A 27856-nucleotide genomic window follows, 5' to 3' on the forward strand; every position below is an offset into this window, starting at 1 on the left:
ACTTGTGGTTTTGTTCTGTTGTCTGTGAAAAACAACTCAGTTTCTTGTTAGAAACAGTATAGGGCTAGTTTCAGGCTGGTTCTGCCGATACACCAGGGTCTTCTCATTCGGTACAGCTGGAGTTTAAATGACTGCAACTCATTCCAATGGGGCCTCAGTTTGCCCATTAATGCTCTGCCTGTATCTTATTGTGAGACTGCTTTATGCCATCCAGGGAGTGAACCTTTCTAGAATCTGTTCTTAAATAGAAAGTTAATCATTAAAAAGGAGGTAAGAGTTCTTGTTTCTGTTCCTTTTCTTAACAGTAATTCACCAGCAACTTAGGTTGTCAATTTTTTCTTCTTAAAAAAAGTGTATTGGGGGGCTTCCCTGGTGGCGCAATGGTTGCGAGTCCGCCTGCCGATGCAGGGAACACGGGTTCGTGCCCCGGTCCCGGAGGATCCCACATGCCGCGGAGCGGCTGGGCCCGTGAGCTATGGCCGCTGAGCCTGCGCGTCCAGAGCCTGTGCTCCGCAACGGGAGAGGCCACAGCGGTGAGAGGCCCGCGTACCGCAAAAAAAAAAAAAAAGTGTATTGGGAAATATTTCATAAATATAAAAAGGTCTAAATACTAATGTAATGAACCAAGACCACCTCCAGTCCTGTGTACTCCTTGCCAATCCCCCTTGCATGGCCCCTTCTCCTCCCAGAGGTATCCACCATCTTGCAATTAGGACTTTTATTCCTTTTCATATCTTTATGCTTTTACTGCATGTGAATGTTACTCAACCATGTTCATTTGCCTGACATGCAGCAAGCCAAAACACTGAAATGCTGACGTTTGTAGCAAAGAAAGGGTTTATTCACAAGGCAGCCAAGCAAGGAGAAAGGAGAACAAGTCTCAAATCTGCCTCAAGGGGCATGAGAGATTTATGGGATAAAGGAGCAAGGTGGTCGTACGCTTGGGGAGCGACGGGACAGGTGACTGGAAATAAGAGAAAGGTGAAGGAATTGTCATTCTGCACAGGAGTTACTACTAAGCTACGGGCTTCTTCATGGGAGGCGTGTTAAAAAATTGAGGCACTTGGCATGATCTGAGGGTGGAGTTTTCGGCCTTCTGATGTCAAAATGTCACTGAGCTGATACTCGCACATGCCCAGTTGGAGGGTCAGTGGTCCTATCCAGTCTTAACCAGCTCAGCTTGAACTAGACACAGCTGACTCCAAGTTTCTGGGAAACATCTCAGGCAAACATCGTTTAGGCTAAGTGCAGCTTGGAGGACATGCACTTTTTTATAGCAACAATTAAAATGACTTTGATCAGTGAAGGCAGATTACAGGTGTAATGGATTTATATATTTAATATGTGATTTAATTTTGTTTCTTTTAAAATTTTTATAGATCATAACGTCCTATGTATTATTATTCTACAACATGCTTTTACTTATTCAATATTTCATCCACGAGATTCTTCGTGTGTACATGTGTTCCTCTGATGTATAATAATTACAGATAAATAATTTTTAACCTCTTTTGCCCCAGAAATTACAATGTTTAAATTCACCACTACTTCATGAGACTTATTTTTCAAAATGTTCAGTTCCTCTTGTATTAGTGTTGGGTGACCACAACTCTGTCTAAAGGATGGAATAACCTCCTGCCTGCCCTCTCCTGATACCCTCTGGCCATCCAACATTGTAAATAGACTTTAGTTGTTTTGTATTCCTTATTCTCAGTTTTGCAATTCTCCATTTCAGTCAGATGACAGTTTCAAAGTGAGAGTTTATGTTTTGAGCAGTTTTCAGCTTGTTCAATAATCATTTTCCATTTGCATTCCTGAGCCCTCCATTGGTTTTATATTCCTTTCTCAGGCCCACACATGGAAAGAGAAAAGGACAAACTGAAGGGCATTCAGGAATCAACCTGGGGTGGAGTGAGGACAGGAACAATGCCCTCTGGCAAAAGGGCTGGATGGCAAGGAAGCAAGGGGACGACATGCAGGAGAAGCTCCCCTCTCCAAATGCTTGTCATGAGAAACAAGGATTAAATCTGTGATCCCTGGGGCAGTAGGGAGGATGGAACTATGGGGACAGTTGACTTATGGTTTTTATTTATTCAAGTTTGGTATAGGGAGAGTTGCACGAGGCAATGAGAGGTAACTTCTCCAGACACAGAGCTGGTCCTGTCCCAGAGCTTACTACTGTTCCTAGCTTCTGGGACAAAGGTCCCACATTTCACTTGGCTGGTCCCATGTGCCTTGACAGGCTTTGCTCACCCTAACTCCCCCTTTTTCTCTCTTTTCCAACCCCTCACTCATCATATTACCTCCTGCCACAGGGATTTTACACATGCTGCCCCTCTGCCTAAAATGCTCTTGCCTCTTCTCTTTTACCTAGTTAACCCCCTTCGCATCCATCATATTTCAGCTCCAGCCACACTTTCTTAGGGAAGCCTCCCCCAAACTTCCTGACAAAGTCATATTCCCCTGTTTTAGGTTCTCCTATCATCATGTACCTCTCCTTTATACCACTTGCTTTTGTTACAATTTAAGACTTATTTACATGATTACCTGATTAAAGCTGTCTCCCCCTGTACAGTATAAGCTCCCTGCGGAGATATGTCTCTTTTTGCTCCCCATTCAATTCTCAGCACTATCTCTGCCCCAGCACAGAGTAGGTGTTCAGTAAATTATTTGTTGAAAGAATGAATGAATGAATAATAGAGGTATTCTAGCAGATGTTGGATGGTGCTGTTAAGGCTTTTAGAGAAGAGTTCAGAGATTAGTTGATGGGTGGGATAAATGAATATTAACCCAAGATTCCCTGATTTTTTTCTTTTTTTCGGTACGCGGGCCTCTCACTGTTGTGGCCTCTCCCGTTGCGGAGCACAGGCTCTGGACGTGCAGGCCCAGCGGCCACGGCTCACGGGCCCAGCCGCTCCGCAGCATGTGGGATCTTCCCGGACCGGGGCACGAACCTGTGTCCCCTGCATCGGCAGGCGGACTCTCAACCACTGTGCCACCAGGGAAGCCCGATTCTCTGATTTTATCATACTAATACTTCACCTTGTCTCTTCCTGTTAATATTTGAGTATATGGCCATTCGTGTTACAATTTTCAGTAGAACATTGGAAGAAGTTCTCAGTGAGCACACCAAAAGGAGTTTCTACATTGGCAAGGGAAGTACATTAACTCTCTGTATGTAATAGATTATTTGCAAAATCACTGGTATATATTCTTGCCATTTTGCAACTGACATCACTTCAGAAAACACTGTATTTTCTCTTCTCACTGACATGCATTGTGGTGCCAATGAAGAGACTGGCATATTATCAATCTGTCATTTTTGCCAATCTAACAGGGGAAAAAAATGGCATCTTGTTTTCCTCAGTATTTCTTTGATTATTAGTGAGGATGAACATCTGTACTATATCTGTTGGCCATTTATATATCTTGACTTAATTGCCCTTACGACTTAATCGTATCTTTTGCCCCTTTTAAATTGGACTATAATACAAATGCTGGTTTGTAGTTCTTTGTATATAGGAAACTCTCATCCTTTAACTGTTATACATGTTACAAACATCTTCTCCAGATTGTCACTTGTGGCTTTTCTTTCTTTTTTCCAGCCATGTTTCTCCACCATAAAAATCACTGTTTTTTCCTTTGTAATTGATTAGTAATATTTTATGGAAAGGTGTTCCAAGGAATAATGTCTTATTCCTCATCAAATTTCCACACAAAACTTAGTATCCATTGCCAACTTTCTCCTGAGTCAGCCACCATGATGATAGTGGTAATTTTCTATTTCCATCGTTCTTTCTACATAGATTAGTTGGAAATCTACTGCAAGGAAGAGTTTTTCCTTCTCCATCTTTCGTTTACGTATGTAGGCATGTATGTATTTATACCAGTTTAAACCTGTAAGGTTCTAGTCTCTTAAGTCAGTTGTATTTTGACACTTTCATCATTTTGATGCTCAAGTTGTCCCAGATTTGGCTAGTGGGAGACCCTTCAGTGTGGCCCTTGTGTTCTTTTGTTGTGTCCCCATCATTCTTTGAGCGTTGTCTTACTTCCTAGCACAATGAGATGTTCCAGGTTCATTTTGCATTTTCTCTGACAGACCTAAGATCAGGCCAAGAGCTTTGGGTCCTTTTAGTGGAGGATGGTATTAAGGTCTGGGCTCTTAGTGCTATCATTGCTACTGGAGTGCCATTGCTCTGGCCTCTCTCAGTGGACAGAGCTAGAAAATATATGTTTTATGTATGTATGATACACATACACACAAACATATACATACATATATACATACATGCAAGCACCTATAACCATTTCTATATCTATCAGTGTATATATTTTAAAACCATGCATTCCTGCCAATATCTCTAATTCTAATTTAACACTTCAAGATTATTTCTAGACTTCCCTTTTTCCACACTTACAAATAAATACTTTCTCCAACAGTGAGAAACCTGTTTCTTTATCTTCAATATATTTACTTATTTACTCAAGTCAATTTATTTATTTCTTCAATGTAACCGATCTCCCAACCAGTCCTGCTGTCTTCTTCACTTAGCACAGCTGCAGTTGGTACTGAACCCTGTCATTTGTGTTTTAAGTTTATTTGTAATGCTCTTCATCAGACTACAGTTTCAAATAGTCAAATCTAGCCCCTTTTCTAAATTACTATGTTACCTTGAACTTTTCACTTGCTTTCTATCATCTTCAGTTTTATCAGCTATAAAATGAGTCAGTTAGCTTATTTGACTTCTGAGTTCAAAAATTATTATTTCAATAATATTTGCATAGTATTTTTGTATTAAAAATTTAATAATAGTAAGAGTCCACTTTTTAGAAATATCACAAGGAAATAATCATAAATATTTATGTACACATATATTAATCACATTATTGAGGGAAGTAAAAAACTTCAAATAGACTAAATTCTAATAGAGAATTTGTTAAGCAAATCATGATAGATGAATAGAATCAAGTGCTATGAAAACAGTAAAACTAAAGTTTTGAATAATATTTAACAAGAAACTCTACATAGAACAGTGGAGTGGCAAAATACAGATTCTAAAACAATATATGTAATATGATAACAGTTTTATAAAAAGAAAAAACATATATGCAGAGCAAAAAGAACCTAAAGAAACACACTAAGATGTTACAAGTCATTATTTCTGGGTTAGAGGATTGAGGGTATGATAGGCGGAGTAATGGCACTGCAAACATGTTCATGTCCTAATTTCTGAAGCTGGTGAAGGTTACCACACATGGTAACATGTGTACGTAATTAACCTAGTAATCTTGAGATGGGAAGATATTCTTGGATTATGCAGGTGAACAATGTAATCACAAGGGTTCTGCTGGCTTTGAAAATGGAGGAAGTGACCATGAGCCACGGAATGCAGGTGACCTCTAGAAGCTGAAAGGGGCAAGGAAATAAATTCTCCTCTAGAGCCTCCAGGGGGAATGAAGCCCCCTGACACCACGACTTTAGCCCAGTGAGACTTCTCATCTTTGACCCTTTAAGCTACTAAATGTACAGCAGCAATAGGAAACTAGTACAGGGAGTTATTTCTGTTTTGTTGTTTATGCTTTCTCCATTTGCATTCTCAAAGTAAGCATGTATCTGTAGTCAGAAAAATATATATAAATAATGATAATCACAAATAATGATCATTATAAAGCACTTTCACATACATGACCCTACTTATGTCCACACGTGTCTTGCAACAGAGGTGGGAGGCAGAAAGCTGAGGTGACTGAGTCCATCTCAAAATCTTGCTGTCTGGCCCCAACTGGTCCCCCATAACTTACCATGCTGTCATAATAAGAGCAGAGGGACTGGGAGACAAAGAAAGATGGATAAAATGACAGTGGTGCACCAAGGACAGGCCCACTATTGTGAATCAGTCCAGATAAGAATATGGAAAATCTTGTCCAGACTTGAGATGAGAGTGAGGTTCTAGGGTAGCAGAATGGAGGAAGACTTTTGGAAATGTAGGGTTTAGATATTGGGAACGTCAGGGTCACTGGGAATAAAAGGAAAAGAGCCAGTCCCTGGGAAATGGAGCTGGTAAGAGCATAGTACAAAACCACTCCCGATAGTGGACATATGTCCAAGATTCCAGTACCCTAGGAATGGGGAAACGCCAAGCTTTCAGAGCCTGTGCAGAATACATGGAGCTATAAGGTAGTCATTTTGGAGATCTGGCCTTCCCACATGAGGATGACGGGAGGGATCCAACTCTTACACAAAGAGCAGCAAAAGCTATTTCCATGCCCCAATGGGTCCTGGAGCAAGAGCCCTTGATGGGCAAAATCTACTCGGTTCCACGAGGGACGTGAAGCACCTGCCAAAGGCTTCAGATTGAAAAGACACTGACATGGTCATTGAACAAATACCTCCCCAGGGTCTACTCAGTCCCTATGCTGCATGCTGAGGGAACAGAGATAAACAAGACATGTTCCCTATCACAAGGAAGCTCATTTCATATCCATCACCCAATTCCATTTGATACACAAGCACACAATTGTTTTGTACTCTTACTGGTTCTTAGGCATAAACATTGCCTCCATGAGATTTGTAAAGCCTCTAGAAAATGCACTGGTCCTTGCATTTTTTACCTAGTCGTAACGTCTAACACAATGATAGTTACATGATAGCCAATTGATGAATGGACTTTGGGAACTGCTAGAACATCCAGATCTGTTGAGCTTATTTATATTCACTTTTGGGAAATTCTAAAGGAAAGAACAAGTGTTTATTGAGCATCTAGTATGTACAAGACATTATGGTAGTTACAACAGAGGCTGCAAAGATGCAAAAGAAGTGGAAGTGCCTGCCCTTAGGGAGTTCAAAATCTAGCTGGGGAGAAACACTTGAAAAATGAATTACAAGGAAAAGCTTAGGTGACAACTACATAGAACAATGAAAGAGACATCAAAAAGGCAATGCCAGTTTAACTGCCTTCTGTTTGGAGCAATCAAGAAAGGTTTTTACAGAGTAGGTGGGATTTGAGCTGAAAGATAATTAGGATTTGAAAGAGGGTAAAAAAGAGTGTATTCCAAGTGGGAAAGATGCTCTGAAGGGTAGTGGTAGAAATGTACAAAACACATTTGGGAAAAAAATGATGATCTAAGTCTTACAAACATATGACTGACTTGCCTCATGTAAATATGCATTTATGTATTACTCTCCGTGGACCACGAAGGAACTCCCCTATATATCACTCTCCAGTTCCTTTTATGTAAAGTCACTAAACAAATAGATGGGCAAAGGTGCTTTCTGTTGAAATCCCCAGGTTAAAAACTCCTTTGTTGTTAGATAATTGTAAACTTTTGAAATAGCTATCTCTGTTAAGAGCATTGACAGTTATTAACTTTTTAAAGGAAAGGAAATCCAATTTTGAAAAAAGAGTTTAGATAAAAAACAGCTGCAGGCTTCTAGCAATGGCCCTTCCTGGATACATAGTAGCTACAGAAGGAAAGGAGACTTGTTACAAAGCACAAACTATGAAGAAAGAATAAAATGGAAAGCCCTGATGTATATAAGAGAATGTCTCATATATTCTGAAAACTGTTTCTAAGAGTTTCTAAATACAAATGTATCAGCCTAGAATAGAAAAAAAAAAAGAGATAGCTGAAAATATTTTCATTATGATGGATAGGGGGTTCTGGCCCCAGCCTTTACACTTAGCAGTTGTGATACTTTAGGCAACTCACTGGACATCTCTGAGCCTCGTTTTTTCATTCACAAATGGTGAATCCCTCCCCTCCTTACCACAGGGTGTCCTGAGAGGCTGAGCAGATATAAGGTGCTGTTCTTATTAAATCAAACAGCATAATCACATGTAAAACTGTCACCTGAGGCCTCAGCAGGTTCTCAAACTGTAAGTGGAATCTGAATTGAATTAGCATTGTTTTTAAAAGTCAATGAACATTATCATCTCAAAGTGATATATAAGCATCAAAAGTGAATATATTTATTTCAGAGAGTAGAAAAACCAAGGTCTACAGAATATCGTAATTCCTTCCTATTCATTGCTATATACCCAGCACCTAGCACTACATCTAGCATATAGTAGATCCACAATAAATATTTATTAAATGAATGAAAGAATACTTCTCTCCAAGCTCCCCCCTAGTACTCTCATTTGCAAAATCTCCCTATCTCTGTCTTCAAGATATACAAGGTATTCACCAAGGGACCTCAACGAGATTTACTTTTTCTCTTTAGGGAAGGTATTTTATTTATATGTAAGAAGGTTAACAGGGTATATCTAAATTAAAATTTATAGGCCTTTAGTGTAAACAGAAATGCTTGTTATTCAGTGTTTTTTAAATGCCATAATAGACGCATTGTAAATCACAAGTTAATACCTAGTGAAGGGAAAATAGATCCCAAGGGTTTTGAAGTGTTAAAGTAAAAGACCTGTCCCTTTAAAAGGTCTACATCCTTGTGTCAATGAAAGAGACATGTAATATACAAGTAATAATAATGATGATGGTGAGGATGATGACTTCTGCAATGAACACAAAGGCAATGATGACAATAATTTTTATAGTGAAAATTACAATTCTGTTTCTTAACACTAATAGCGCAGGTAAACTAGTGACCAGCTTTGCTATATACAATCTTACCGTATGTGACTGTCCTTAAACGTTGGGTTAACCCCCTTACACTGTAAACCTTAACCTTCAGAAAGATTGAACCCAAGCCTAAACATCAGCTCTTGGGTAGGACTTTGGTTGGTCTACAAAGAATAGACCCAGTTCCTCTGTTTATGTCTAGTCGCCCCACCCAGGACTTCTTTAGATGACTGCTCTCACCGTGGAGATCCTTGCTTCCTTTTGAATGAAACCCAGGCACTTCTCTCTGGACTTGGAGGTCTTTAACTAAATTTAATCACCAGAATCATTGCCAAGGAAGGGCAAATGTGCGCATTCACACTGCATCCTGAACTTTTCAGGAGGTGCCACGGTTCTGTAGGACTCAGGAGGTCCACAGGTAGGGAGAAAGGAAAAGTCTCCCTGCTGATGCTAAGACAGACCAAAACATTCTCCACATACATGTGGTTACAACTTGTCCACCAGCATCACAAAAACAAAGCTGAGTGGCCCCTTCCTACTTCCAGCTGTCACCTGTGGTCAAGACTTTTTGTGTGATAAATTTTCCGTTTCGAAACTGTCCTTAGCATTCATTTTAATTTTATTTTATCTGAACCATATGGTTGAGGTGACAAAGTACAGGGTAATTTGCTCTAGGTCTCACCTATTTCTTAAAACAACCCTGAACCATCCCTCTCCCACCATGTGGCACTAATTGCTTTTCTCACTGATCATGTCCAAAGTACTCTCTGCTTAGTGACTCCCTGCTTAGTGACCTGCTTAGTGACTCCCATATTCAATAAAGACATTCTCATCCTGCCTGCCACGTGCCACCTTCATTCCTACAATTGGCCTTTCCTTTCTTTTCTACCAATATACAACTTCCCTTCTTTCGAAACATGTTTCAAAATCCAACTCCTCATGGAAACCCCCCTTAATTAATCCCCCTTCAGTGCCACTTCATTCTCTAGCTTCTCAGAGCTGAGGTAGAGTACTGACAGCCAGAGTACTTATTAATGATAATATCAACTATTTATTGAAGTTTTGTCACGTACCAGACATTCTGTTATGTATTTTACATGTACTATCCCTAATCCTCACGCCTGAAAAGTGAGTACTATTATCTCTAATTTACAAATGAGGAAACTGAGGCTAGAGTGACATGTTCAAGGTCACAGGGCAACTAAGTGGCAAATCCGGGGTTCAAACCATGATGTAGCTGCCTGCTGAGCCCATGCTCCTTCTCTCACAGCAGATATTCCCCACGGTACTGCACTGAATTGATGGTGACTTCCTTTGTAAGTCTCTCCCCCCTCCTCAACCACCATCACCAAAGAAAATGTATGTTCCTCTTGTATATCCTCAGTATGCTTGTTGAATTGAGTCGAACAGCTTAAAGCCAGAAAACACATCTCCTATTTTCTTTTTAATATATTCCATCCTTGTGCTCAGCGCATAAGGTAATCATTAAATGTTAATGACGAAGCGAAATGGAATAAAATCAGTGTTGTGGTAGCCATTTTTTTTTTTTTTTTTTTTTTTTGTGGTAGCCATTTTTAAGCTTTAAGAGTTTAAATGAGCAAGCCCGTACATAGCACCACAGCTGGGAGCGCCATATTGCCATTAAGCCAGAAGGTGGATTCATGGGATGGGAACATTGAAAACAGACACCACAAGAATGGTTAAGTCAGCTCTCCAAACCACTTTCTACAAGTAGCTACTGCTTTTCCCTCCATAATAATTTCACAATGATTAACCTGCTAGGTGAAAAATCCCAGGCAAAAACCTGAGTGTCAGAGGAGTTTAGAATAACCACTGAGTAACAGGCTACGGTTGGAGGTGATGTGGACAGAGGTAGACTCATTCCCATCTAGCTGGTCAGAAATGTTAGAGAACTGCCATCTAGATTTCTATTACGGGCTTTATCTTTCAGAATAAATGCCCTTTTCTTTAAATTATTAGATTTATGAAATCCAATCTCACATTCCAACACATATGGATATCAAAATGTGTATTTGGTGAGGAATAGTATCTTACGTTATCAATTTCTGCTTCCTTTGCTCATAGCACAAAATCCTACTTTTTGCTAAAACCTTACTTTGTAGCTTTTTAACTTAATTAAATATATAGGCAATTACTGACACCATCTGTCTTCATAGAAAAAGAACAAGAAGTGACACAAAAGACTGGGACTCTGAAGGGAATCTTTAGCAAACAAATTCTTCTAGCTCCGCTACAGTAATATTTATTTTTAGGAGTCCTTACATTATTTTAAATCATTTATGCTTTTTAGAAATAATGAATTTGAGCTATACTTAAAATGTGGTGGCTTTGGTATGATTTTTTTAAAAGAAAATATCAAGTAATCCATTGCTTTTTCAGTAAAACAAAAACTTAAACATGCTGTTGAACATCTGTTACTAGTACGTCTAACACAGCACTTAAAATCCTTTAAAATCCCTGAAAACCTTTATAAAGTTACATGAATCTTTTGCATAAATAGAACTGTTTTAACAATATGTATATTCCTTTAAACGTATATTTTGCTTTCTTAAACATAAGATTCATTGTGTTGCCTAGCATTCCAAGCCCTTATAAATACATAAATGAAATGGCTTCACTTTTTGAGGGAGTCAGTCTTCCCCTATCATGCCACATTCCTAGCCCACTCTAGAGTACTACTTATTTATGTCTGTTTTTTAAACCTTATGCAATTTCTTCACAAAAGTCTTAATATGTAAATAATATCAAACCAACCCATTGAAACTTGAACAGGATAAGTCAGGAACCAATACAAAATAAAAGTCCAAATAAAATAACAGAATTCCCCTCCCATGAGGAGTACATTGTCAGGAAATGCAAAGGGATTATAGAGAAAAGTCACACGTGGCTCCAAGAAGAGTATGGAATTGGCAGTTACCACCAAGGAGGACAACTGGGTTTTTCTGCAGGTCTTCCCTCAACTGAAAGGAGCAGGTTTTGAACCCCTTGTTTCAGCTACTAAGAGCCCCACCCTCCATAAGTAGAAGTGTGTCTAAGAGGACAGCTCTAATGAGGCTCAATATAAAAAAGACACTTTTCAAAGAAATAACTGTAAGACCTCTCTACTCATATTAAAGAATTATGGTATACCAAAGAATGTGCTGTCTCAGATTTGGGGTGAAAATATCAATATATATATTTTGTAATTTTTATTCACTTGTTGACGAAGGAAATATGAAGAAAGTGATTTCACAATCACTTGTGATTGTGGAGCCTTTAAGCTCCACCCATATGTTTCTGGAAAGTGCCACAGGACTTCTTTTGATCACAGGTAGGACCCTCGGCTTTTTGCTTACACTGAAGGACAATATTTCTTTGTCTTTTTTAAAAATATAAATTTATTTACTTATTTATTTTTGGCTGCGTTGGGTCTTTGTTGCTGCGTGCGGGCTTTCTCTAGTTGTAGCGAGTGGGGGCAACTCTTCGTTGCAGTGCACAGGCTTCTCACTGCGGTGGCTTCTCTTGTTGCAGAGCACGGGCTCTAGGCACACAGGCTTCAGTAGCTGTGGCACACGGGGTCATGTCTAGTTCCCAGACCAGAGATTGAACCCATGTCCCCTACATTGGCAGGCAGATTATTAACCACTGTGCCACCAGGGAAGTCCCCCTATTTCTTTGTCTTTATAAAGCTCTTTCATTATAGGCTCTCAAAGTGCTTTACAGACAAATAATGGGGAAGGTGAGGCAGAAAGGTGTTAAGTGGCTTGCCCAAAGTTCCACGGTAAATCACAGGCCTTTCTCTGGCTTCAGAACCACCAAGTAATTGGTGGAGATTCTGGATGTGACTGCCAGCAGCACGGTGCTCTCTCACTTCTACCAAGCATTTGTTTCCCTGCCAGGTGGAGAGTAATCTCCAAGATCAAGCATGGGAAGAAAACCTGGACGTCAGAGCCAGGCAAACTTGGACCTTAATCCTAGCCCTGCCACTTAGCTGTGGAACTTGGGCAGGTTTCTGGGTTCCTTGAGCCTCCACTTACACTTCTGTAAAATGGGGGTGTTAATATCTACTTCACAAGGCTGTTGTGAGGATGACATGAGAAAATACCAGAGTGCCTTGTACATAATAGACCCTTAATATACATTAATTCCCCTTCCTCTTTCCTTCCCCAAGTCTCCCTCCTAGAGCCTGTCCTCCATGTGGTCCAGTAGGCAGCTTTCTAAATATTGCTGCCATCAACAAAGACAACATATTGGCTTGATAGGGTGCCAAATCTTTCAAACACCAGAGTCTGTAGACAACAAAGGCAAAGTTGTGGAATCCAGATTCATCTCTCAGATAACCAAATCCAAAAGGTTCCATTACGGTAAACAGCCCTCTACCATCACCAAATTAGTCATGACTCATCATATTATTGGATTAACTCGATGTCACTATGGAGAGTATAGGGCTTGGGGAGCACCCGAAACCACAGAAGGCAGGCTGAGGCATTGGGGGGCCCTCGAATGAGCAACAGGATGGAAGAAGGGAAGCAGATGTGTTTAAGACAAAGCTTTCTTTGTGCCCACTTGCCTGACCAGCCCTGCCTCTCTTCTGGATTTGACCACACTCAGCCCCACTCAGTACAGGAGCTGATACAAAGTGAAAGCCTGCAGTGGGCAGTCAGAGGAAGTATTTTGCCTGTCACAGAAAAGTGACACTGCATCCCCAGACCTAACTGAGTCTTTTTGACAGATGCTAATATATTATCCCTTCCAGCCCATGGCTGCTTGTTGAGATCCAGGTACTAACCCTTGCTGAGTGCTAGTTTGCTTTAGTGTATAAGGCGTGTATTTTTTACCCACACGTGGAAAAGCTTTTTAAAGTGTAAACTTGAAGAATACCTAGAATAAATTCAGAGGGCAGTCTGGGAGGTGGTTTCTCACAGTCTCCCTCATTCAGTCATGATTTCCACATGCAACTAGATTCAAACAAGTGGCCATACAAATTGTGGAGGTGTCCGCCTTAGAATGGGTTTCCTGGAGACTGGGATATGTGTGTGTGTGTGTGTGTGTGTGTGTGTGTGTGTGTGTGTAGATCTTTTTTTTTTTTTTTTTTTTTTTGCAGTACACGGGCCTCTCACTGTTGTGGCCTCTCCCGTTGCGGAGCACAGGCTCCGGACGCGCAGGCTCAGCGGCCGTGGCTCACGGGCCCAGCCGCTCCATGGCATGTGGGATCCTACCGGACCGGGGCACGAACTCACGTCCCCTGCATCAGCAGGCGGACTCCCAACCACTGTGCCACCAGGGAAGCCCCAAAACTCACTATTTTAAAGTGTACAGTTCAGTGGCTTTTAGTATATTCACTGAGTTATACAGCCATCATAATTATCTAATTTTAGACCATTTCCTTTACTCTAAAAGAAACTGTACCATTAGAAATCACTTCCCATACCCTCTTCCTTCCAGCCACTGAAAACCACTTTCTGCCTCTATGGATTTCCCTATTCTTGACATTTCATATAAATGGGATCATACACTAGGTGGTCTTTTGTGACTGGCTTCTTTCACTTAACAGAATATTTTCAAGGTTCATCCATGTTTAAGCATTTATCAGTGCTTCATTCCTTTTAATGGCTGAATAATATTCCATTGTATGGATGTACCACATTTTGTTTATCCATTTCATCAGCTGATGGACATTTGGGTTGCTTCTCCTCTTTGATGGTTATGAATCATGTTGCTATGAACATTCATGCACAAGTTTTTGTGTAAACATGTTTTCATTTCTCTTGGTTGCATACCTAGGAGTAGAATTGATGGGTCATATAGTAACGCTACATCAACTCTTTGAGGAAATGCCAAACTGTTTTTCAGAGTGGCTGCACCATTTTACAATCTTACTAGCAATGCATGAAGGTTCCTATTTCTTCTTCATATCTTTGCCCACACTTGTTATTGTCTTTTTTATTTCAGCCACCTGTGTAGGTTTGACGTGGTATCTCTCCTGTCTGTGTTTTAAAGGGAAGATTTATTTCCTTGTGTTATTTAATGGAGTCATCCAACAAAGATTTATTTCACATATATATCAGGAGTGCTGTGCTAGGTTTTATGCAGGATTCAAATATGAACCAGAGGACCCTGCTGTAGGTCTGATTCTTCTCTCTAGGAATCTCCCAAATGTAAACAAACTTGCCTTGGACTTGAAATCAAGAGCTCTGAGCTCTTGTCTCTACCCCTCTTGGAGTCTTGTGCCTGGGGTTTGAGGAGGCTGGGCAAGATCACCTCCAAGCCCACAGCCTGTGTTTCTTGCCCACATAGTCTGCAACCAAGGTTGTTCTTTATAAAACATTCTGGTTGGGCTTCCCTGGTGGCGCAGTGGTTGAGAGTCCGCCTGCCGATGCAGGGGACACGGGTTCGTGCCCCAGTCTGGGAAGATCCCACATGCCGCAGAGTGGCTGGGCCCGTGAGCCATGGCTGCTGAGCCTGCGCGTCCGGAGCCTGTGCTCTGCAACGGGAGAGGCCACAACAGTGAGAGGCCCGCGTACAGCAAAAAAAAAAAAAAATGTTCTCATTTACTGGAGCTGTCAAGGAAACTGCGAGGGAATGCCGAACTTTGCTGTCAACTCATTGAACTGATGGGGCCATTGCTTCATGCACATCCCCACCTCACTTTGCAAGACAGCCTTCCATGTCCACAAGGACTGGGCACAGGAATCCTCCCCCATGGGAGCTCCAGAACAAGAGCCTTCTGCCTTGAAAATCCACACAAAAGCCTTTTAGAGATCATTTGCAGTAACTTTAAAAGAGCACTTCTCAACTAAGCAAATCATTCACAAGTCCTGACATTTAGAGTGTGAATATTGAAGAAGAGTAACTATATACAGCATGGGATTATTATATTGAATTGGCATGGAAGAAGCATATATAATTTACTAGTCCCAGAAACGCATAACAGGTTATAAAAATTGGGTTTTCATGTTTATTATAGCTTACTGCTTAATGTCAAAATAAGAAAATGGCCTTCCAAAAATTCATAATAAAAAAGTGAGGAAATACTAAAAGGAAAAAAGAAATGAGTATGTAATTCTGTACCTTAAGAATACAAATAATATCAGTTAGGCCATCAATCTCAAAAGTAATAGAAAATCATAAATTTATAGAGGTAGTGGAAGAAGCTTGGAAAAAGGAAGCAGAGAAGGCAAGAGTATGTTAAAAATTTTGTGATTTTTTTTTTTTTTAACAAAAGTGGAAAACTAAGTACAACTGCTGATGGTGCAGGTTTAAATTTCAATATTTTCCATTTTGGATCCCAAAATTAATTTTGAATATAGTTCCTACACATCCTGAAAGAATTTCCAAGGTCATAGAGAAGCTTCTGGCACTATACAGAAATTGGACTATGAATGCTGGTAATTAGGTGTCATGGAAAGAGCTGGAGCAGGAATCAGGAAACCTGATTCCAGCTCTTCCCCTAATTGTGGGATCTGAGTGAGTCAGTTCACCTCTCAGAGTCCTTGACCGTAAAATGAGGAGGTGGGAATGATGAATGTCATTTTAGGTCTGCGAGGACAGAGCTGTTTAAATAGACCTCTTTGGGCCCTGAATATTTTCAGATTTAGAGATTCCATTACCCTACATCACATCAAATGTACAAATGCACTCTCATGGGATGTGACGTAGACATAACTGTGTAAAAGAGCTGTGTTGTGTTTAACTGAGATGTCAATTTTGTTGATACTTTTGTTATTTGATAATTTTCTTTTCATATTTGGGGGCCAGTAACTTTTTTTTTCAGAATCCAAATATTTTTAAGGCCTTTGAAAATCACGGAGGCCCTAGGCATGGTGGACTACTGGGCCCTGAGTGCTAAGTGGTAGGGCCCAGATTTTTTGCTGCCTTTGGCCCCATGAACTCCAAAGGCCCAATATAAGGGAGTATCCAGGGTGGGTGGGAGAGAGAATGGATACTCTAGTTGCTCAGAGACAGCCTTATGGAGCTGTGATTTAAATCATGCCCAAAAGGATACATAGGATTAATAGAGACAGAGGGGAAGGCCTCCAAGATGAATACTAGGAGTGTCAACTGTTGACTGGGGCCCTGGGTGACTGCCCCATCCAGCAGTAACTGCAGTTCTTCACCTGAGAGACTGGGCCATCCCAGAAGCCACCACTAGGTGGCAACATGCCAAGAGGCTGCAGTCCCCTCTGCCTATCTATAGATATTTTTATGTAATACAAACAATTCTTACCAAATATTATAATCACAGTAATATTTTCCTACGTAAAAATTCTTACAGTGCAGTGTACCACCTGCCTTAAAATTAAGTATCAGGTGTGTTGTTTACCACAATGGAGAGTTTGATGCTGTTTGGTGATTTAGTGATGGGAAGAGATCTCATTTAGCTGCTGCTTAAGAAAGTATGCTCTCTGTGATAGCCGGGATTCTGGAGCCTGTTTTTAAACAGCATCTGAGAAGAGTTAAGTGTGTACATTACCTCTGAGAATCAGGCCAGAATACCGAAGTCAAGAGCCAAGCAAGTGAGTTCTTACTCCTGCCCCAGACTCAGCTTCTGGCAGTCACACAGGGAACAAATCCAAACAGATTTGCTTCTGCCAGACCCCACAATAATAGTCTCATGCAATATCTCATGTAGTCACTGGATCTTCTCAACAACCCTCAGAGATAGCGACCACTGGTCTGTGTTAACAGACAAGGAAACTGAGGCCCAGAGAGGGGAAGGAAGTTAAGATCACACAGACAGTAAGTGGCGAGGCCAACACTCCCTTCCAGTGAGGTCCTGTAACTCTGGTCCAGTGCTCTTTCTATCCAGTGAAGACATTTACCTCCCTCCAGGCACTGGCCTCTCTAGTCCCTATCGCCCTCAAGCTGCCATCACTTCTTTTCCCTACCAAGCTGCCCCTACCCTTCTCAGCCTTATTTCATCTTGACCTAAACCTGCTGAGAAGCATGTCCCCTAGGGAAGGCCCCATGTCCTACAGACCTTGCCTCTCCCCAACCAAGGAGACCCTTGAGCCCGAGGCCCAAAAGTAACAGCAGAGAAAAAGATGCCTCCCTACAGGGACTGATTCTGCTTTATCCCTCCCAACCCAGCCAAGCACATCCTCCTGATTTAACAGCTGAGAAAGGAGAAAAGGTGCCTGAGACCCCATCCCATCCTCTAGAACACCATTCAACAAAGGCATCTCACACTTAACACACCAAAACCTGAAATCTTAATTTTACCCTTTAAACTATTCCTCTAGCCATCTTTCCCACTCAGTACACGGTAATTCCACCCTTCCATTTTCTCAGGGCAAAAGTCTTGGAGACATCCTTGGCTCCTTTCTTTCTCTCACACCTGCATCCAACCCATCAATAAGGCCTTTAGGTTCTAGTTTTGAAATGTATCTATAATATGACCGCTTCTCCCACCCTCTACTAATACTGTGCTGGACCACCCACCATCATCTCTCACCCAGATTACTGCAAACAGCCTCCTTGCTGACCTCCCTGTTTCCATCCTTGTCCCCTTACGGTCTCTTCTCCCCACCGCAACCAGGGTAACCCTTTAAAAATATGAGATATCATGTCACTCCTCTGCTCAGCACCCTCCAATGGATTCCCCGCCTCCACAGTTAATAAGTAGGAAGTAAGCCCCCAGCTCTGTATCTAGCCAACCCAGTAAGGACAGAGGGAAACTTGACTACCCGTGGCTGTATCGCCCAGCCAGCAGAGAGCTGGACAGGTGGCCTGGTCTCCATAGCTTAGGCATAGCTGTGGGTCTGACTGAGGGTTTGGTCTTGCTCTAGAAAGAATCAAGTGATCAAATGGTGGGTTTCCTATAACGTTGGGACTGTGAATGAAGACATGAACATGGGCAGGGAGGTGGTACACACATCCCTCAGCCACGACAGGCTGCTGAGGAGGGTGGGCTGTGTATTGCCCTCTGTTCTAAAGGCCTGATGCCATCTCTATGGCATCTCAGTGCTGCATCTCTCAGTAGCCTTAGTTGGAGGTCTACCTTTTAAAAAACTTCCACACGAGCAACAACATGGATGGACCTGGGGGTTATTATGCTTAGTGAAATAAGTCAGAGAAGACAAATACTGTTTCTTATCACTTATATGTAGAATCTAAAAAAATAAAACAAACTAGTGAATATAACAAAAAGGAAACAGACTCATAGATAATAGAGAACAAACTAGTGGTTACCAGTGGGGAAAGGGACGGGGAGAGGAGCAAGATAGGAGTAAAGGATTAAGAGGTACAAACTATTATGTATAAAATAAATAAGCTACAAGGATATATTGTACAGCACAGGGAATATAGCCAATATTTTATAATAACTTTAAATGGATTATAATCTGTAAAACTACTGAATCACTATGTTGTACACCTTAAACTAACATATTGTAAATCAGTTATACTTCAATTTTAAAATTTGAATAAAAAAAGAACACTATGAATATCCTGAACAACCTACTGATTCTTTTTCTAAATTTATTCTCAGAATGAAAGGTTCTAAATAAAATTTTCAAATCAAAAAAAATTCTACACATGCTTAGGAATCTTCCCAGGTAGCCTCATAGCTGCATCTAGAGGCAACTGAGGGAGGGTCCACCAGGACTATTATCCCCAGTGATTAGTCGAGGAAAGTGGTCCAGAGAGGTGACTTTGCTGAGAGTCACGAATATTTGTCTTAGACCCTGGTACCAAGAGTAGGGCCTTTAGCAAGTCACTTACCCTGTCTGGAGAGTCAGATTCTTCTCCTTACAAATAAAGATGAAAAAGGAAAGAAAACCTAGAGATGGGTCTGCAGCACCTCTCCCCACCCCATCCCACCTCTACTGGCCCTGCCTCTGGCTGAAGTTGCAGTGGACTTTTTTTTGCAACCAATCAAATTAGAAATAGAATGTGAGCCACATGTGTAATTTTTAATTTTCTAGTAGCCTCATTTTAAAATGTAATCAGAAAAAGATGAAAATAATTTTAATACATAATATGTTTTATTTAACCCAACATAACCAAGAATAGTATCATTTTGACATGTAATCTGTATAAAATATTATTATGAGATATTTCACATTCTTCAAAATCTGGTGTGTATTTTACATTTATAGCACATCTCAATTTGAGCCAACCTCATTTCAAGTGCTCAACAGGTACACGTGGCCAGTGGCTGCCATATTAGATAGTGCAGATCTAGAATATACATGAGTCTATATATAATTTTACTTACCATAAATCTGCTAATGTTAACATTTTGTTATATTCCCATCTAGTCTTTTCTAGATACAGTATTATTTTTACAAAGTTGAAGTCATATTGCCCATATGACTATATCCTTCTCTTGCTGTTTTGTGTATCTTCCTACATCATCAAAAGTGAGTCACAATCATTGTCTTTAATGATAATATCATAGACTATCCCATCACTTGGGTGTGTCACAATCTCCTTATCCAATGCCCAAATGTCGGACAGCTGCAATTTTTCAGTTTTACAAATAGTGTCAAGATGAAGATTTTTATGTTGCTCATGCTTAAGGCCTTGATGTAAATCTCTCTAGTGTTCTAGCCATTTTTTTAAAAATGGATTTTGAATATCAAACAACTATCAACAAGGGCTTTATGACTGGGAGCTTAGACACCTTGGTTTCTTGTCCCACACCTTTGATATGTGGCTCTGAAGCCCAGGGCAAACCACTTTGCTTCTCACACTAGAGTTGCTCCATTTATAAAATAAACCAGCTGTATTTTATAATTTTTAAGGGTCTTTTCAGCGCTAACCTTCAGTGATGTTTTTCCCTCAACCTCACATCTAACCAATTAACCTGTCAAACTAGTCATTTCAAGTTCTACAAGTCATGTCAAAGCCACCTCCTAAACATTTAAAAATATATCCACTTCTCTCCATCCCCAGTCGTAGTGCCTTTCTATGTACATCATCGCTCATCTAAATTGTGATGCAGAGTGAAATTAGGTTCTAAACATTAACAGCGAAATCCAAAATCAAGAATAGGATTAAATGAGATATGTGTGAAAGCCTGGGGCTGGCACAGAGGAGATGTTCAATGAATATTTGCTGTATTTGAATCTGAAACCAGCTTCAAGAAACCGGGTCCCTGAAAGGTTGTGAAGGAGTTCACAGTGAAACATCAGAAGTGCTGCTGTGCCCTGCTGGGAGCCAGCCTGCCCCAGACACTGAGAGCTGTCAGAAGACAAAGACTCAGCAGCTTCCCCTAAAGGGCTGACAGTCTAGAGGGGGAAATGGGAACCCCTGTCCGCAAAACAAAGATGCCTCAGGCGGTGTCTTCAATGGAAAAACCAGATGGAGAACAGAACAATTATCTGAGCAATTCAGGCAAGCCTGCTGTTGAGGAAAAGGCGTGAAGAAATTTGTTCTATTTCCTTTGTGACAAGGAGTTAGGGAAGCCTGGGGTAGCAAAAACATTTTGAGTCTACAGAAAGACCAGAGTTCTGGCCTACGCTCTACGATTTTAGGCAAACCACGAAACCACTTTTTGATCTCAGTATCCTCATCGTTCAAATTGAGATACAGTAATAGCAACCTTGTTCAAAACTAACCACGTACTGGATTGAGTTGTGAGGTTGAACACAATGATTATGAATGGGGAAAACAGCTATTAAATGAAGCAATCTAATAACTACATAGGCAACTGAAAATGAGTCTCCTAAGATTCTACCCCTCTTAAAGGAAATGTTTAGTAATCATCAATAACATCTGTATTGAACTTTATAATATGCAAGGGGATTTTATGCGCATTTATTCTATTTTGTTTTCAAAACCCATTGTGGTAGTGTTATCATTTGTGTGCCTTTTACACTTAAGGATACTGAGATTGAGAGAGCTTAAATAACCGTTAAAGTTTCCACTCTTTGCGAGGGCCAGATTCAGGCTCTCTTGACTCCTTGGTTGCCTTCCCACTAAAATCCTCATCACCAAAACATTAATATTATTAACATAATATTAATAATGTTTGTTATATGCATTTCTCTTTGATCAAGGACACTGAAACATCAAAACAGAAGCTCTGGGAAAAAATGCCAGACATGTAAGAACAGCAAGTTCACTTTCTTGTATTAAGGAAAAGTAGATGTCCCCATCTGATTTGCATTTTATGCAATATAGCAGGAAATATTCAAGTTGACAAATAGGATATTTACAACTGCAACAGATCCTTGGCAGTTAGTTTTTAACAATTGTTGCAAATGTGATTTATTTGCTGTTATAAAAGGGCATTACTGTGCGAATATGACTCCTGAAATTAGCATCAGTTTAGCAAGGGCCCTTGACAGCCTGACCTCTTAACATCCTTATAATGATGCCATTTACATTCCATGCTTACTCAAGTCACTCACTGCTAGATTTGTTTGAGAGGAGTCCACTCTAGGGCAGATGTATTCTGTATTTTAACACACCGAGTTGGTGTTGGGGGGGCACATGTAGGCCTTCTAAGGGGAAAAACTGTTTAATCAAGTCTTCATGAAAATGTGTTCGTTTCCAACTTCCTACAGTGAAAACGCATTACTGCTAATTACAGCATACTCCAGAAACACAATACTTCATGTTTTCTCCACAAGGCATTTCCATGGCATGGATATATTAAACAAGAACCCGTTTTGATCCTCTGCAGCTTTAGCTTTTAGTGTGAGTGGGAAACTAGTCCTGGGTAAGGATTGGCTGGGCCAGGATTAAAGCCATCTCCACCAGCAGGGAAAGGGCAGAGGGTGGACTTGGAGCCAGGCAGAACTGGGTTCAGAACCCAGCACCACCACTTCCTAGCTGTGTGGACATGGGTACCGCTCTGAACCTCTGTTTCTTTATCAGTGACACGGAGCTGTTATTTTTAAGGTTATTATAAAGATCTGAGATGTTTGTGAAGCACCTGGCACACTGTAGGTACTTGATACATGGGAATTGGTCATGTTTGTGTTGCTTGTCAAAGCTCAGATGTTACCTTCTCCATGATGCAGCCCTGAGTTCAAACTAGACGAACTCAGCCTGTCCTTTCTGCTTTGGTACTACTTTGTTCCATCCCTTTATCATATCAAGTATTCATTGTGTTGTAATCAATTGAGTATGATTCTATCTGTCTTCCCATTCTTGACGTGTCTCTTTACCTTTTACACTCGGATAACTAGCACAATAATATGCCTTGAGCACTGAACTCAGGAGGATTCTGGGGGTGCTTCTGGATTCAGTGTAGGGGTGAGAGGTGACAAGAGAAATTAAGGACGGTCTGCCACAGGAGAGGAGAGAGGGTACCATATGACCCACTTTGCCATCAGCAGTTTAGCACATAGTAGATGCTTAGTTAAGTATCTGTCAAAGGTGTTAATGGACATTACTCAATTATCTAGTAGCTTAGAGTAACTTATTGCTTATATATATCTGTTTATCAAAGCATTTTAATTTCTACTGCATTATAGTATCCTTCTAATGACCCTGGGATTCAACTAGGGTGGATGCTATCTTCGTTTCCCCGTTGAGGATACTGTGACATTGTAGGGTGGGTGAAGTGACTTTCCTGCACCCTTAAGGTAAAAATAGTGGTAGAGCTAAGGCTTGTAGGCCAACCCTAAGTTTCCCTTAAGAATCAAGTTGAGATTCCCAGAGAAGCCAGCACTGCTTTTTCTGAAGCCAAGGCAAACTGCCCTTTTCTAATATTTACGCACTCGGGGCAAACTGCCTTTTTCTAATATTTCCCCCTCTGTCTGCTCTGCTTGAACTCTCCATCCTCTAGAGTTCCCATCCAGCTTCACTTCTCAGTAGCAAGCATTGCACTGGCTACTTTAGAAGTGACAAACCACAGGCAGAAAAATCAAAGTGCACGTGAGCCTTTCGGAACCGGGCCTCTCCATCAGATTATCTTGGACAGGTATTTCCAATCGTGTAACCTCCAGAACCTTAAATCTTCTGATGAGAATCAGACTGGAGACTCTATCCCTCAGTTGAACGAAGGAGAAACAGAAGCAAAAACATCTACTCCGTTAAGTCACATGTTCACTGTTGTAGTTGGGTCTGGTGTGGTTTGGGGTGGTCAGGGGTGGTCAGAGGTGGTGGGGGCCTTCTCTCCTGGTGACTGATCACACCCTCACTTCTCCGGCTCCTGTTCTACTCAGGTGTGGACGACAGGCCTCAACCTCTCATACAGTGACCAGCTGGCCCTGACTCAGCTCACCTTATACTTGACCAACGGCCACCTGGATTGCAGTTTGAGCACCCTTGAAGTGCCCCGCTTTGTTCCCAAGAAAGACAAGAAAACGAGCCACCTAAATGCTGCAGCAATGCCGGTAAGTGACCGATGCTTCCTGATTCTCCTCAGTGTCAGCAATACTCACCCGCCATTTACTGAGCTCTAGTTGTGTGCCAGGCTCTATGGGTCCAGAGAGAAGAAAGAATCTCAGGCAAGTCTTTGAACCTACCAAAATGGGCTTCTGGTACATGAATGTAGGAAAGGGGAGGCGGCGTCCAGAAAGGGCAAGCACTATGTGGAAGGACGAAAGTACATGGGGCTTTCCAGGGCTGGATGTTTGTGTGTTCCCCTCCATTCTCTTCTCAGCTCGCTTCCCAGGGCAAGTACATCTATACCCACTGCTTCAATTACCAGAAGCTTCCAACAAAACCCGTATTTTTCTAGCCCCAGTCTCTTTTTTGAGCCTCAGACTCCTAGATTCAATATTCAACAGAATGTCTCAAGAGTCCTCAAGGGTCAAACTACCCAAAACTGCACTCACCGTCTCTCCTCCCCTATACTTCCTCTTGGCGGGTCAGGCCAGAAGCTGATCACTCACCCTATATCACCACATCCAGTCAGCAACCAGCTCGTGTTGATGCTAGCTGCTAAAATGCCTCAACTCTGACCCCTCCTTCCCCCCATCAAAGATACTGCCTTCATTTCAGCTTCCATGGTCTCACACTAGTGTTACAATAGCTTCTCATTAAGACTCTCTGCCTCCTGTCAAGGTGGTTAAAGTGAAAAGTGAATCTGAGCATGCTGCTCCCCTACTTATGATTTTGAAATGACTCCTGTCATCTTCAGGAAAATCCCAACTTCTCAGCTTGGTTAATGAGGCCCCTTGTGATCTGTGGCCCAATCCCCCATTCTCATCACTAGGCCATCTCTAGGGGGCTGGAGGCACTAGTCCTGGGACTGGTTCAGGTTTACCAACCTCAGGACCCTGGATAACAACGGGCAAACCTCCGTGGGGACAGTGGGCTAGGCTGTTCCTGGGGAAGGAGAGCAAAGTTCAAGAGGACCAGATGGCCCTTCCTGTAGGTGGGATATGACAGCAGATTGGGGCTCAAGCCACAGCTGCTCTGACAATGCCAGAGGCTTTCTTCTGCCTTCTCTTACAATAGTGGGCTTTGTGCCCTTTTTGCAAATGAAGCTCTACTTGAGGTCCAAATATGTCAAGCAGATAAAAGAGGAATACCAGTGGTTAATAGGACCCCCACTCCAGTGCCCTAGAGATATCTTTTCAGAGCAGTATCTCCTGCCTCTCTGTTGAGTCTCTTTGGGTCCAAGAGACACCTCTGGATTTAAAGAACACTTGTTTGACTCTGCCCAGGATCCCCACATCACCTTCCTTGGCAGGAACTCGGTGTACACTTGGAGGGGTAGCCTGGAGAGGGTGCCAGATGTCTTGGGGGACTCAGGCGACAGTCTCCTTCTCCTGCTCAATCCACTTGTCCTATGAGGTACCATTGCTCATGGGAATACCTTAGATCTCTTTACTTATTAAGAAGAGAAGCAGAGTTGGACTAGGAATGAGAAACAGGCCTCTTTTAATTAGGTCCCAGGACCTTGCTAGGAATTTCCCAGGTTCGGTCCCACCTGTGGCCTCTGTCCTCTCCAAAGGGACCTACAAGACCCTAAGTTCAGTGCCAGAGGGAGGGACAGCAGTAGAACTTGACACCTTCTGGCTTAGTGAACCTATCTCCATGCCATTTCCAAAAGGAAGCTGGAAGCTGAGTTAATATTCAACGTAAGACTTCCAAAGACAATTTGCTGCATTTAAGTATGTTGCTTCAGAAGGCTGTAAGCAGAAGTTGTACTTTGAATTAGAAGCACTCTCCCATCTTCCCCATCTTGCCTATAGATTTCAATCCTAGCTACAGGTGACATACAGGAATTCTCCTGTGATCGAGAGTCTTAAACACTTTTAGGAATTGCCCATACACAAGAGGGACACATTATGATCTTCAATAATTCAAATGTCTCTACAGTCACTGAAGAAGAGCTATTCAGGTTTTCTGATGCAGGAATAAATTGAAAGTGCTTTTGGTTTTAGAAAGATACGTGGAGGCTCTAACCCTGGTGCCACTGTACATGTGGTGCACACACGTGCTCCTATGCATATGTGCACGTGTGACAGGTAAGTTTTAAAAGAATCACGCACGCACGCATGCACACACAGTACAATTTACAACCAAACTGAAGCTCCTGAACAAGTGTGAACAGACTGTGATGCCATCAGGTTTACAGTCAGTTGACGGCCCCCTTTGAAGACAAGAAAAAGGAAATACACAGATAGGACTACAGTGATAATGAGGGCACATTCAGAACAAATGCCTATAAAAGGTTTCCAGTTTTGGCCTATTCCTTTAGATAATACGCTGTGCAGGAGAAAAGCAAAAACTTTTCTGAACTCTAAGAAGAGCCATTGTCCCCTTATTAGAAACAGGTGGCAAACCACTCTCATTTAGACCGGGTTAGACCAGGTGCATGGGCTTCTGATCCAGTGTCCTCCACAAATAACCCCTTGAAGGTGGAAACAAGATCAGATGAGTCCCAGATGTACATGTTTTGAAAATGAAAAGGAATCACCTAACGGCTTTTTAACTTTTAATTAACGTTCTGCCAGACTGGACGTAAATTGCTACCCTTTTCTGTCTGTTTTTTACTCTTCCTCTCTCTTGGTGGACCCTCCATACCACAGTTGGTGAGTGGCCAAAAGGGACCATCTCTGCAAACATCTTAAAACAACCCCAGTCATTTATAAGCATTTTAACAGCACATGATCTGTAATGAATGATTAAGTAAAACCTTTTGTGTTAAATTATGATGTTAATAATGATTCTGTCTCCTGTAATTTATTATGAATTCTCAAATGCTTCGGGTTTGATTTTGATAGAATGCAACAACAGAGTTTATGTGATGACTTTATTTTTAGAACCCCTTCTTTGAAGGCAGGCATTTCCCCACTACTGCTGCTACTGTAATTATGTACAAAACCAATCACTCATTAGAGTTAGGATACGTTATCTTCTAGACAGATGAGGCTAAATAAGCAACACATTAATAATTCAGAGAGCAGTTCATTATGCATGTGGATGCCTGCTTCGTAACTGAAATAAGAACCTCATCGGCCTCTGCCAACCCTTAAACAATAGTTCTCTGTTATTGCAACCACATTCAAGTTTACGCTTGTTAAACTGCTACTTGGATTATTTTATCAAACGTTCATTTATTTGTGGTCCCTTACTGCCGAGAACAGATTCTGGAAGCTCCTTTTTTAAGTTAATGATTTGAGCAATGGGTGTTATTAATTCTCAGAATATTATAAACATGATTAATTTTCAGGCAGAGATTTATTACATAAGGATTTCAACTATGTCAACTGAAATGCATCACTGTCAAAACAAGTATCATGGCGAAAACAGAATATGCTCCACACTTCAAATGCTGGTGCTCAGAACGAAATCAGTTTAAATTGTGGCTGAAGCAAAATTATATTCTCCAGTGAAAAGGAGTATTTCGAGCTTTCTTTATTTGGCTTGAAGCATTCTTGTTAGATTGTGATTTAGAAAGGTAGTTTAATAAAACTAGACTTCTACCAATAATATTTTGCCTTCTATTTCTTCCCCCTTGTTTTACTAGAAAAGGCTAACCTCTGAAATTCCCACACATTCCAAATGTGGCCAGTGGGAATTTGGAGAGGACAACACTGTTCTAAGTCAGGGGTCATGAATTCTGATCCTCTCTCTGGCCTCAGTTTCCTTGTTTATAAAATAAGGGAGACCTAAGTGACCCCCAGGGTCTCCTAAGGCATTTGATTTTATGGGGCCTGCAGAGTAGGGCTCTGTATCAAGCCTGGCCCAGGCAGTGTCATGTACAGTGGGGTACTGGGGACAGGGAATTTTTCCTGTAAGGGGACATAGGAAGGGCCCATCCCTCTGTTCCACAGCCTTCCATTGAATGACCTTTTTCTTGCAGAATCTTTTAGAAAGGAGTAATATTGTTGTGAGAGGTCACATGCTAAGTCCTCATCAGCCA

At 41.4% G+C, this 27856-nt stretch overlaps 1 protein-coding gene across 5 annotated transcripts in view; it reads left to right on the top strand.

Moving 5' to 3' along the window:
* IQCH (IQ motif containing H) overlaps nucleotides 1-27856 on the top strand; it is a 202207-nt gene that overhangs the window by 154614 nt on the left and 19737 nt on the right. For all 5 annotated transcript variants that reach the window (XM_024761668.1, XM_024761669.1, XM_024761670.1 and 2 more), the window contains one exon: nucleotides 23700-23870. In XM_024761668.1, the coding sequence (XP_024617436.1) occupies nucleotides 23700-23870 (171 nt within the window). The remainder of the gene's footprint in view (nucleotides 1-23699; nucleotides 23871-27856) is intronic.

This window comes from Neophocaena asiaeorientalis, unplaced genomic scaffold, assembly GCF_003031525.2.
Source record: "Neophocaena asiaeorientalis asiaeorientalis breed wild unplaced genomic scaffold, Neophocaena_asiaeorientalis_V1.1 scaffold465, whole genome shotgun sequence".
Lineage (NCBI taxonomy): Eukaryota > Metazoa > Chordata > Mammalia > Artiodactyla > Phocoenidae > Neophocaena > Neophocaena asiaeorientalis.